At 42.3% G+C, this 12,009-nt stretch overlaps 1 protein-coding gene across 1 annotated transcript in view; it reads left to right on the top strand.

The window, feature by feature from the left end:
- The first annotated feature begins 6,054 nt into the window (after window positions 1-6,054).
- Window positions 6,055-12,009, top strand: part of LOC102273949 (ATP-binding cassette sub-family A member 17) — a 94,969-nt gene continuing 89,014 nt past the window's right edge. Inside the window, 2 exon segments of the mRNA XM_070362588.1 lie at window positions 6,055-9,245; window positions 9,813-10,074. Of these exon segments, the coding sequence (XP_070218689.1) occupies window positions 9,192-9,245; window positions 9,813-10,074 (316 nt within the window). The 5' untranslated portion in view covers window positions 6,055-9,191.

Below are 12,009 nucleotides of genomic sequence, written 5' to 3'. Positions count from 1 at the left end.
TATTTTGTGGTTTAGGAGAGAGTTTGTAATTTTCAAAGATTTGTGGGGCTTTTTGTTTATTTTTCCTGTTCTTAGTGTTTTTATCTTATTAATATTTACTTTCAATGCATTCTGATCTAGAAATATGTTCAATATTATTCAGCATTTTAGAATTCTGACTTTTTTATGGTTATACAACTGTGTTTTCATAAATAGTCCATGGAGGTGTATGAACTCTTTTGACTCACTTATGTTGACCCTGTTTTCATGTGGTGGACATTTTGATCCCAAGGATGATTTGCGTGCACACTTTTAAGGTAGAATTATACCAACAATGATGAATTTTCGTCTTGAATGTATTTGCAACAAGAACTCCACTAAACTAATTTCAGGGAAGGGAACCACATCAATATCTCAGTCCTTTCAGAGTCAGGGGCTATGACTTCTAAAAGTAAACCGAGAACCTGAGAGACCTTATCTGTGGAAAGAGACAGAACTCCATGGCTGCCATCCAGACTCAAGCCCTGTGCTTGAGCAGAGTATCTGGTTTTAATTCCTAGCTTAGGGAGCCAACATAATGTAAATTGACTGGCAAAGACTGATATTTTGATGGACTTTTATTTTTGGAAGTGGGGGAAATGTTTAATAAATAAAACTCTGTAATCTCTCAAACCCTAAGGTAATCTCTAGGCCCTTCTCAAAATCACATCAATAGGAAGTGAGCTACTAAGGTTCTGTGACTGCTCAGAAGGGAAATTGCCTCCTATTTCCTACTTGTGAAGGGCCATGAAGGATCGCAGATTCAACCAGTTTACCCCTTTTCAATATCTGTTAAGTGACTTGGGTGATCATATTCTCATCTTTTAGCACAAATTGCTATGCCCTGGGGAGTCACATGCACACCGGGACCAGAGGAATGCTCGTTGCCCGACAGCCTAACCTTGATCCTGGATGCAGAAACTGCACAAAACCTGGCAGACCTTCTTTTTGGAGAGGGAGCGAGTGTGTTTTATGTTGTATGTAGATGGTTTTTTATATCAGGCAGAGAAGTTTAGAAATTTTGTATGCAGGATGAATTTCTGTTTTCTGGAGAAAACAGAAATTGCCCCTGCCCCCCCGCCCTCCCGATTTCTGCTGATAACAGAAAGCTTCTTTGTCTGTGTATAAGTAGGTGTGTAAGGGGATAAGTGTTCCATATGGTTCAGGAGATGCTGACCGCTTCTCTGCCACTTTTCCCTACCCTCCGTCCATCTGCCACCCTGCTGGGACTCAAGCTAACCCATTAAGAGTCCTCTTGGAAACGACCAGGACAGACTCTCTTCTTTCTGGGGTTTTGATATAAGCCTAGAGCTCCTGGGGGCCATCTCCCTGTAGCCCCATGTATTTAGAGCCCACCTGACAAGAAGAAAGGCAATGCCAAAGAAAGCTCAAACTACCGCACAATTGCACTCATCTCACACGCCAGTAAAGTAATGCTCAAAATTCTCCAAGCGAGGCTTCAGCAATACGTGAACCTTGAACTTCCAGATGTTCAAGCTGATTTTAGAAAACGCAGAGGAACTAGAGATCAAATTGCCAACATCCGCTGATCATGGAAAAAGCAAGAGAGTTCCCGAAAAACATCTATTTCTGCTTTCTTGACTATGCCAAAGCCTTTGACTGTGTGCATCACAATAAACTGTGGAAAATTCTGAAAGAGATGGGAATACCAGACCACCTGACCTGCCTCTTGAGAAACCTGTATGCAGGTCAGGAAGCAACAGTTAGAACTGGACATGGAACAACAGACCAGTTCCAAATAGGAAAAGGAGTACGTCAAGATTGTATATTGTCACCCTGCTTTTTTAACTTATATGCAGAGTACATCATGAGAAACACTGGACTGGAAGAAGCACAAGCTGGAATCAAGATTGCCGGGAGAAATATCAATAACCTCAGATATGCAGATGACACCACCCTTATGGCAGAAAGTGAAGAAGAACTAAAAAGCCTCTTGATGAAAGTGAAAGAGGAGAGTGAAAAAATTGGCTTAAACTTCAACATTCAGAAAACTAAGATCATGGCATCTGGTCCCATCACTTCATGGGAAATAGATGGGGAAACAGTGAAAACAGTGTCAGACTTTACTTTTTGGGGCTCCAAAATCACTGCAGATGGTGATTGCAGCCATAAAATTAAAAGACCCTTACTCCTTGAAAGAAAAGTTACGACCAACCTAGATAGCATATTCAAAAGCAGAGACATTACTTTGACAACAAAGGTCCGTCAAGGCTATGGTTTTCCCAGTGGTCATGTATGGATGTGAGAGCTGGACTGTGAAGAAAGCTGAATACCAAAGAATTGATGCTTTTGAACTGTGGTTTTGGAGAATACTGTTGAGAGTCCCTTGGACTGCAAGGGGATCCAACCAGTCCATCCTAAAGGAGATCAGTCCTGGGTGTTCATTGGAAGGACTGATGCTGAAGCTGAAACTCCCAATACTTTGGCCATCTCATGTGAAGAGTTGACTCATTTGAAAAGACCCTGATGCTGGGAGGGATTGGGGGCAGGAGGAGAAAGGGACGACAGAGGATGAGATGGCTGGATGGCATCACTGACTCGATGGACATGAGTTTGGGTGGACTCCGGGAGTTGGTGATGGACAGGGAGGCCTGGTGTGCTGTGATTCATGGGGTCGCAAAGAGTCAGACACGACTGAGCGACTGAACTGAACTGACAAGAAGACACGAGGAAAGTAGAATGGAGAGAGAAAAAAACTCTGATTATGTTATTTGACTGTTTGGATTCAGCTGTGTTCTCTGGCTTATTCCACTTTGGACTTCCAGTTATGTGAGTAATGAATTCTTTTGGGGGGGGAGTACTTAAGTGAGGTTGAATTGGACTTCTGGTACTTATAAATGAAAAACACAAAGAAAGAAGTGGACGATACTGAGATATTTTTCAGAGACAGAATCATTAGGACTTACTGATGGATTTGATATGAGAGGTGAGAAAAAGAGATTAAGGTTCAAACCTAGATTTTGGCTTAAGCATCTCGTATAAACTTACCGTTTACTGAGCTGGATAGTAGACAAGGCAGAGAGAATAAAATCAAGAGTACCTTTGTGGACACTTCAAGTTTGAGACGCCCTTTAGATTCACTGCCCAGTAAAAGTACTTTTCTTGTGAAAGTTGACCCATTTCTGAGTTATTTGGAATTATTTGAGCACTGATTGCATTTCATCCTCAATTTTTTCCCCAGGGTATTTATGGGTCCGTTGATGTTTGCGTGCTTAAAAATATCTGCCTGTTAACCCAGCTGATTATAAGGTCTTAGAATTGTGCCCTTTGCCTCCATCCTCTAAGGAGACTCCTGCACTGTTTGCTGACAGTCTCTGGGGAGAGGACTGAGGGAGGCTGGATGATTTTCTCCCTTCTGGTCAGTGATGTGAGTTGGTATTTTTGTTTTTTTTTGCCTGGATGCTTGTAGGAATCTTTATCCATAATGTTCAGTGATTCACCAGGATGGTCTCTATTTTTATAGTTCTATCTAGGTTTTTACTGGAACGTGAAGATCTTAAAAAAAATTTTTTTTTTCAAATTCAGCTCTTCCGTCCTTTAAAGCATGTTTTCTCCTAATACAAACGTGTATCTATATATCTATGTATATTTTTGTTCTTTTTTAAAAAATACAGTCTTTTTTATATTCTTTTCCATTATGGTTTATCACAGGATATGGAATATACTTCCTTATGCTATACATTAGGACTTTGCTGTTTATTCATGCTAAATATGATTATTTGCATCTACCAACCACAAACTCCCAGTCCATGCTTTTCCCTCTCCCCTCCTCCTTGGCAGCAAGTCTGTTCTCTATGTCTATGAGTCTGTTTCTCTTTTGTTATGTTTTCTGTTCTAATTATGCCATGGGCTACGAATTGAATTGTGTTCCCCTAAAATTCATGTGTTGAAGCACTCACCCCCAGTGACTCACCTGGAGACAGAGTTTTCAGATAATGGAGGTTAAATGAGGCTGTAGGAGTAGCACCCTACTCTGACAGACTGGTCCTGTGAGAAGAGGGAAGGAGAGGGAGGTCTCTCTCCGTCGTATGAGGGTGCAGCGAGAAGGTGGCCATCTGCGAGCCAAGACCTAAGCCCTCACTGGGGGAATCTGACTGTGCTGGCACCCTGATCTCAGACCGCTAGCCCCCAGAACTGTATGAAAATAAATTTCTGTTGTTCAAGCCATGGAGTCTGTACTGTTTGTTATGGCACCCAAGAACACCAGCACATGATTCTGTGCTCAGGGACATTAATTATCTGCATCTTTCTTACCTTTTATGTCTATAATCTTGTCTCTTTCTTTTGTCTCTCTTCTTTTTCTCATATATTTTCTCACATTTATTATAAATAAGGAAATATATTTTCTCATATGTATCTTGCAGATCCCAGATTTCTGCTAGTACATAGAACTCTCCCTCACCCTTTTAAAGATTGCATATCATTTCATTGTTTAGGTAAACACCGGTTTATGTAACTGTTTATATCCCCTACTGGTGGGCTGTTTACAGTTCTTTGCTGTTATGAACACTGCTGCAGTGAATAACCTGGTACATATGTCATTTCATGTTTGTGCAGGTTGTGTCTGTAGAATAGATTCCTAGAAGTGGGATTGGTGGGTCAAAGGACTAGCAATGTGTTCGTGTAGAAATTCTGAATAGTTGTGTTGCTTATTTTCAGCCCTTTTTTCTTTGTCTCAGCCATCTGTTTCCCCAAATATAGCATAAACGGAGTTTCCTTAATCCCTTCCCTGCTTTGCTGGGACCTCTTTGAATCCTAGAGTCCTCATAATCGGGCGTGAGGCTGATAATTCACATTTTGTGTTCTGTTGTGATGCTGTGAGCCTACGGAAGTGACTGAGGCCTTCATCCTGACTCCACTGAGGCCTCGCTTCTCTCTGCTCAGGCCTGCTTCCTTTACTCTCCAAAGCACTGATTTCGAGAGTGCTTTTCAATAAACTTCTTGTGCAAAGATCCCCATCTCAGTGTCAGCTGTGTGGTTTTAAAATGCACTTCCTTGATGACCAGATAGGTTGAACACTTTTACATGCTCACTGGCCATTTGGTATCTCATTTGGAAATCATCTGTTCAGATTTCTTGCCTGTTTTTCTGTTGGGATGTCTGTCTTTTTCTTAGTGACTTGTAGGAACTCTTTAAATATTCTGTATACCAGTCGTTTTGAAAAGATTGAAGGTGGGAAGAGGAGGGGACATCAAAGGACGAGATGGTTGGATGGCATCACCGACTCAATGGACGTGAGTTTGAACAAACTCCGGGAGATGGTGAAGGACAGGGAAGCCTGGCGTGCTGCAGCCCATGGGGTCGCAAAGAGTCGGACATGACTGAGCGGCTGAACAACAACAGCAACAGCAACAACAACAACAACAAGTGCATTATAGATAACATCTTTTGTAGAATAGAAATTCTTAATTTTGATATAATTCCATTTATCATTTTTCTTTGTATTTAGTGGTTTGGAGTCATATTTAAGAAATACTTGCCTACTGTAGGGTCATGACTATGTTCTGCTTTCCCCTAAAAGCTTCATTGTTTTATCTTTCACGTTTTGATCTGTATGTCATCTGAAGTTGCTATTGTGTATATGCTGGAGGCCCAGTTGACTGAGCAGTTTTTTGAACCCTGTGTCCTGTCGTGTCAGCTTTGTTATAAACAAGGGCCTGTATACCTGTGAGGTCTTTCTAGGCTTGTGTTCTGTTTCATTGGTCAGCTTGTTTACCCTTAAGTGCATCTCTGTTGATTCTCACTTTCTACTTGTGCTGTAATGTTTTCCTTCGTACATATTATTTTTCTTCACTAGGCTTTTTTTCTTCACTGGGTTCCATGAAGATGAGCTCCACTACTGATCAGTCTTTTTATGGTATCATTTTGCCCAGAGACAGTGCCTTAAACACATGATTGCTGGTTGTTGTACGTGCCCTCCTGCGTGCTCACTCAGTCGTGTCCAACTCTTTGTGACCCTTTTGGACTGTAGCCCACCAGGCTTCTGTGTCCATTGGATTTCTCAGGCAGGAATACTAGAGTGGGTAGCCGTTCCTCCTCCAGGGGATCTTCCCGATCCAGGGTTCGAACCCGTATCTCCTGGGACTCCTGCATTGCAGGCAGATTCTTTACCACTGAGACATGAGGGAACTCCTGTTGTATATTACAAGCATCTAAATAAAAGCTCTTTTATTTTTATAAAATTTTGGCTGTTTCTGGCAGCATACGAAACTTACCAGTCAAGGAATTGAACCTGTGCTGCCTGTATTGGGAGCTTGGAGTCTTAACCACTGGACCATCAGGGAAGTCCAGATGTTCTTTTAAAAGAATATCTGTATTATCACAAATTTTAAAAGATATGAAAACCTCCATCTGCTCTTACTATTTTGCTGTTCCATTCCATTGAACTGGAACTGTGATCAGAGAAAACCATGTATTCTCATTGTCTCTGGCTGTTACTTTTTGTGTTGGGCCAGTAATGAGCCAAAATATGTCCTTTTTTCAGTGGTGAGGGTTTAGGTTGGCAAATTCTAATGGAATTTTTAAAGAATTAAATGCAGAATGTTTGGTAGATGGATATTGTTCCCAGCTCTTCACTCTTTCCTTGAATGAGATTTCACATGCATGCCCTTCACCTTGTGATGCTGCAGTGCTCTCACCAGAGGAGTTCGTTTCTTCCCCTGTTGCGCTGACACTGGGCTTGGGATGGGGTTTGCTTTGGCTGGTAGGATGCTTAGCAAGTGTTGTGTGAGCACAGGCTTTCCATGTACCTGTGTGGTTTGTCTTGGCCTCTTGCTACCAGAACAACATGCTACAGTGGGTGACTGGTTGAGGAGACACAGAACAGGCCGGTATTATTTCAGGCTGCCGTAACAAAATACCATAGACAGGGGGACTTAAAGAACAGAAATTTATTTTCTCACAGTTCTGGGGGCTGGGAGTCTGAGACCAAGGTGTCAGCAGATTTAGTTTCCTCTGAGACCTTTCTCTTCGACTTGCACACGGCTGTCTTCTGGCTGTGTCCTCGCGTGGTCTTTCCTCTGTGCTCTGCATCCCTGACGCCTCTTTGTGTATCCAGACTTCATCCTCTTCTAAGAACACTAGTCGGATTGGATTAGGGCCCACGCTAACAACCTCATTGTAATTGACTCACCTCTTTATTTTTTTATTATTATTATTTTTTGACTCACCTCTTTAAAGGTCCAAACTCCCAAGGCAGTCACATTCTGGGATACTGTGGTTAGGACCTCAACATATGAGTTTGAGGGGACACCATACAGCCCATGACAGACCTGTAGACAGGTCCAGCCAGTCCCAAGAGGCCAGGACAGCCACAAATCTCCAGCAGACCCATAGGCAGGAAGTAAATGATGCCTGTTGCTCTTGGTCACTGAGTTCTGGTGTGGAGTTTGTCATGTAAGGTTATGGCAGCAGTAGCTGACTAAGTAAATGCATCACTTCATTCACTATTATTTTTCATCAAGGGGAGATTCACATAGCACATAATTAGCCATTAAAAATTGTAAAATTCAGTGATACTTCATGTACTAGTCATAATGCTCTTTCTTTAATTTCTTTTTCTTTTTTTGGCCATGTGGTGAGGAAGTGTGGGATCTTAGTTCTCTGATCAGGGACTGAACCCATGCCCCCTGCATTGGGAGCAGAGTCATAACCACTGGACCACTAGGGGAGTCCCCAGTTTCTTTAACTTCTAATGTGCAACATCAGAGGTACTTTAACTGAAGGAAAAACATGCATTTTCTTTCCTCAACGGAAAAATATTTTTCTGAAAAAGAAAACCTCATTGTGGTAGTATCTAAAAGTTAAAGCATATGTTACACTTGGGAAACACAGACTGAAAAGAGAAGGAACTTGGTGCTATCCAGCATTTTAGTCTCCTCACAATTATGTCTGTTCCAACCACATTCCTACAAAAATTGCCAGCCCTTTAATTTATTTATTTATTCATTCAGTATTTGCTGACTGACTACCGCATGCTGGCCCTACTCTTGTGTCTGGGGATTCAGTGGTAAAAAAAAAAAGACAAAAAATTGTTGCCTTCTTGAAGCGTGTGAATTCTAGTAGGGAAATCATATTAAATCAGATAAATATCAAGTTAAATAGTTTAAAGGTGCTAAGAAGCAAAATTGACAGGGAAGATTGATACAAAATGTTCAGTGTTTTGAAATTTTATATAGGATGATCAAGAAAGGCTGAGAAAGTGACTTTTAAATAAAGATCTGAAAAAAGTAGAAGAGCTGGCCATGTCAACATGAGAGGGAAGTGTGTGCTGGGCAGAGGAGACAGCAGGGGCAAAGGTGTGGGGTGGACACCTGGCTCCTCTGCTCAAGCCTGTGACGGGAGTGCAGAAGGAGGGGCGGTAGAGTAGGGGATGGGTGAGCAATGAGCGAGCTAACAGGCTGCATCCCATGGGATGCTCATTGTCATTAGCAAGGCCAGGCTCTTCCCTGCGGTGAAACAGGAGCCATGGGAGAGTTTTGAGTGAAGGAGTGGATGTGGCCCGACAGGATCGCTCCTGCTGCTGCAGGGAGGATGGGCTGCAGGTTGGCAGGAACAGTGATACCACTGAAGAGGCCCTTGCAGGCATTCAGGCGAGAGATGAGGCGATGTTGGACCAGGGTGCCGAGAGAAGCGGTGGTGAAAAAAGATTGAATTCTGCTCTGTTTCAGAAGTAGAGTCAGTAACCCTGTGTAACTGGAAGAATGAACTGACATTGTCTGAGGAGAGGAAGACTGTAAGAATGATCTGTTTTAGGAGAAATATATGAGCAGACTTGTTTGGGCAGGTTGAGTGGAGATGACAAGCAGGCAGTTGAACATTTGGGTCTAGAAGCAACTCAAGGCTGGAAATGTAAATTTAAAAAGTCATCATGTAGATGGATTTAAACCCAAAATAGTGAGTGAGAGCACCTACAGAGTGGTGCTGCTCTGAGTCCACAGGTGGGGCCTGGAACACTTTAATACTCAGAGGGCAGGGAGGGGAGGGGTCAGCACCGCTGGACCGGAAGGAGGAAAAGTGGTCCAGGCGGGGCTCCGAAAGCCTGGGAGCAGAGAGCGTTCCCAGGCCCAAAGAGCCACTCAGGATTTTAATGTTAGTAACATCTCCCCATTTGTCTCCCAGCTAGCGGCGATCACTCCTCTTCAGCTAGAAAAATGGCGATGTTCAGGAACTTAAAACTTCTTCTCTGGAAGAATTTCATTTTAAAGGTGGGTATGGATATCTGTAGGGAGAATGTGAGTCTCCTTCGGAGGAACTGAATGATTTAGTTAAATTGGTTTCTAATCATGGAGTAAAGAAAAAATTAAGAACTTGTAAAGCAGCCCTTTTCTGTAAATGAGCCACATTTCTGTGGTAATTCCGTTAGTTCTAATTACTGAAGATAACCATCATTGCTACTGATTTCTAGCCATTGGTGTTACAGAAAAGATAAAAGCAGATGTTTCTAGCTAATTCTCATTGTTTTTTTTTTTTCCTTTTTCATATGTTGTACAGGGTGGCTGGAAGAAATATAAGCATTCTTTTATATATATATATACACCCACACATACATACACACACACACACATATATAAGTGAAGCATAGTTGATTAAAAGTGTTTTTAATGGAAGAACATTTGCCATGTAGTGACTCAATGCTTGTGTTCTATTTTGGATTAGCATATTTATTAGTGAAGTGTAGTTGATTGAAAGTGTTCTTAATGGAAGAACACATGTAGTGTCTTAATGCTTGTGTTCTATTTTGGATTAACATATGGCTTTTGTTTTTGTTTTAGAAACGAAAGACTCTGGTAACAGTCCTTGAAATCTTGATGCCGTTACTGTTTTGTGCAGTTATAATATATCTTCGTTTTGGTAGTTTGCCAAGAAAGAGACCTCCTGTAGACTACAAAGTAATTGACATCACTTCTCTGCCAGAATTCTTCAATCAATTTCCTCTGAAAAATAAATTTCAATTAGTTTATATCCCTTCCAAAAGTGAAACTTTGAAGAATATCACTGAAATGGTGAAAGACTTCTTTACTGTTGAGTTTGAAGGTTAGCTATAAAGATGGGGGCAGGACAGAGGGGGCATTTTTATAAAGTCTAATCTGAAGTTTTTTCCTGTGAGGTCTTACAGTAGTGGTTCCACATCTGGGCTCTCCAAATTCTAAAGAGTCTGCATGTATCTTTATTATTTTACACAACACACACAAGAGACTTGTATATTTATGTCGCAAGGCTTCAAGGCTAATTAAAATGAGAAGTGTTTGTTCTAACTCACCAAAGTGACACTGGTCATCTCATATATTTAATCAGAAGTTCTGGTTTGCAGTTATAATATGTCTCTGTCTAATAAACAGAAAACACTCAGAGATTCTGAGTTAGCCTTTTACGCGATCTGTTTTCTCCTCTTCTTGTCCCGTTCTCATCCAGTCTCTATGTGGAGCCAAAAAGGTCTTTAAAAGATGGGTGGGATCTGGCCAGTGCCAAGCCTGCGCCCTGCCCTCAGTGGCTCCCGCCGCGCTGAGCCGGGTCGGGCCTTCCCCAGTCTTGCGTGCTTGCCCTCCTCGTGCCCCCTTTCATATCCTGGGCTCTGGGAGCCTTTCCTCCCTCTGACAGAACCCTTTGCCTCCAGCTTTTCCTTCTTATCATTCTGGTTTCAGCTAAAATGGCACTTAGGAATGCAGGTTTTAGGTTTCCCAATTCTGCCTTCTTTTCTCTCACAGAATCCTGTTGATGTGCTCATAGCATCTTGATAGCTGTGTAGTTAAAGCGTTGCCACTCACTGCGCTCCTGTGCATGCCTGCCTTTCCCTGCAGCACTTTGCCTCCGCCACAGGGCAGAGGCATGTGTGTTCCATGCACACACTGTGCCGGGTGCACAGTAGGTGTTCAGGACATACTTACTGAGTGAATGAATGCAGTTAGGTAGATACAATTTTTCAAAATGTGGAATAATTTTTCAAAGTTACTATAATTATATGTTTTTATAAAGTATTCTAATAATACCTAAGGCAGAAAGTGAAAAGAAAGGGTTCTACTCCCCCACCTCTTGAGTGCCACTCAATGTGGCAGTTCTTTTAAAGGTCCTCAGTTGTCGAATGTGGGGAAACTATTTCGAAAGTTGTGCTTTATACTTTCTTAGTATTCTAAAATACTATTCTAATTCAGCTACCTTTTATAAATACAAGATTACAAAATTAAAAAAAAAAAAAGAAATCCTCCCTGATGAGGTGATAAGTGTGGTAAAACACGATGATCCACCCATAGGAAATGGGAGGGTGGTGGCTTTCAGGGGCTATCCAGGAGGGGGACAGCGAGCAGCCAGTCCCTGGGGTGACTGAGGATCTGGAAGTCAGCAGGTGAAGCTGACATGGTTGAGTTAGGTGAGGTCGGGCACGTCTGTAGGAGCCACAGCGTGCAGAGCTTCGCTGGCCTTGTCAGAGCATCGGGCTTTCTTCTGCACGCAGAAGGGGTCCATTGCAGGGCTTTGGAGAAGACAGGTTAGACTGCAGTGTCATTTGTTGTACAAAGATTTCTCTGGCTGTCCTCTGGAGTGGTGATTGGAAGGGGCTGGTACTCGCAGACATTCACGAGGGAAAGATGGCTTGCTGACTGCTAGACCCAGAGCTTCCTCGCCTTTGCCCTCAGCGTGCAGGGCTGCACTCATGCGTTTCCTGCCTGGGATTCTCTGCTGCTTGAGTGCTGTGACACTGCAGTCTTCACCTGTTCCCACCTCCCTGCCGTTTCCATGGCTCACTCCTGTCCTCAGACAGCTCTCGCCTTATTACAGAACCATATGTGACACAGAACAGAGTTCAGAGTTAAAGTCCCTTCCCTAATCCCACTCCCCAGAATTCTTTGTTAACTGTTTGGGATGTATTTTTCTGGAATTAAAAAAAAAATTTTTAAGGAACTTAAAATTTACAATAAATACAAAAATTCCTTGCATTGAAAATTGCAAACAATATTAAAGAGATAGGGAATAAAA

The sequence above is a fragment of the Bos mutus genome, chromosome 25, assembly GCF_027580195.1.
Source record: "Bos mutus isolate GX-2022 chromosome 25, NWIPB_WYAK_1.1, whole genome shotgun sequence".
Classification (NCBI taxonomy): Eukaryota; Metazoa; Chordata; class Mammalia; order Artiodactyla; family Bovidae; genus Bos; species Bos mutus.
The sequence above is the reverse complement of the archived record's forward strand: the minus strand, read 5'-3'. Positions and strand labels throughout refer to the sequence as shown.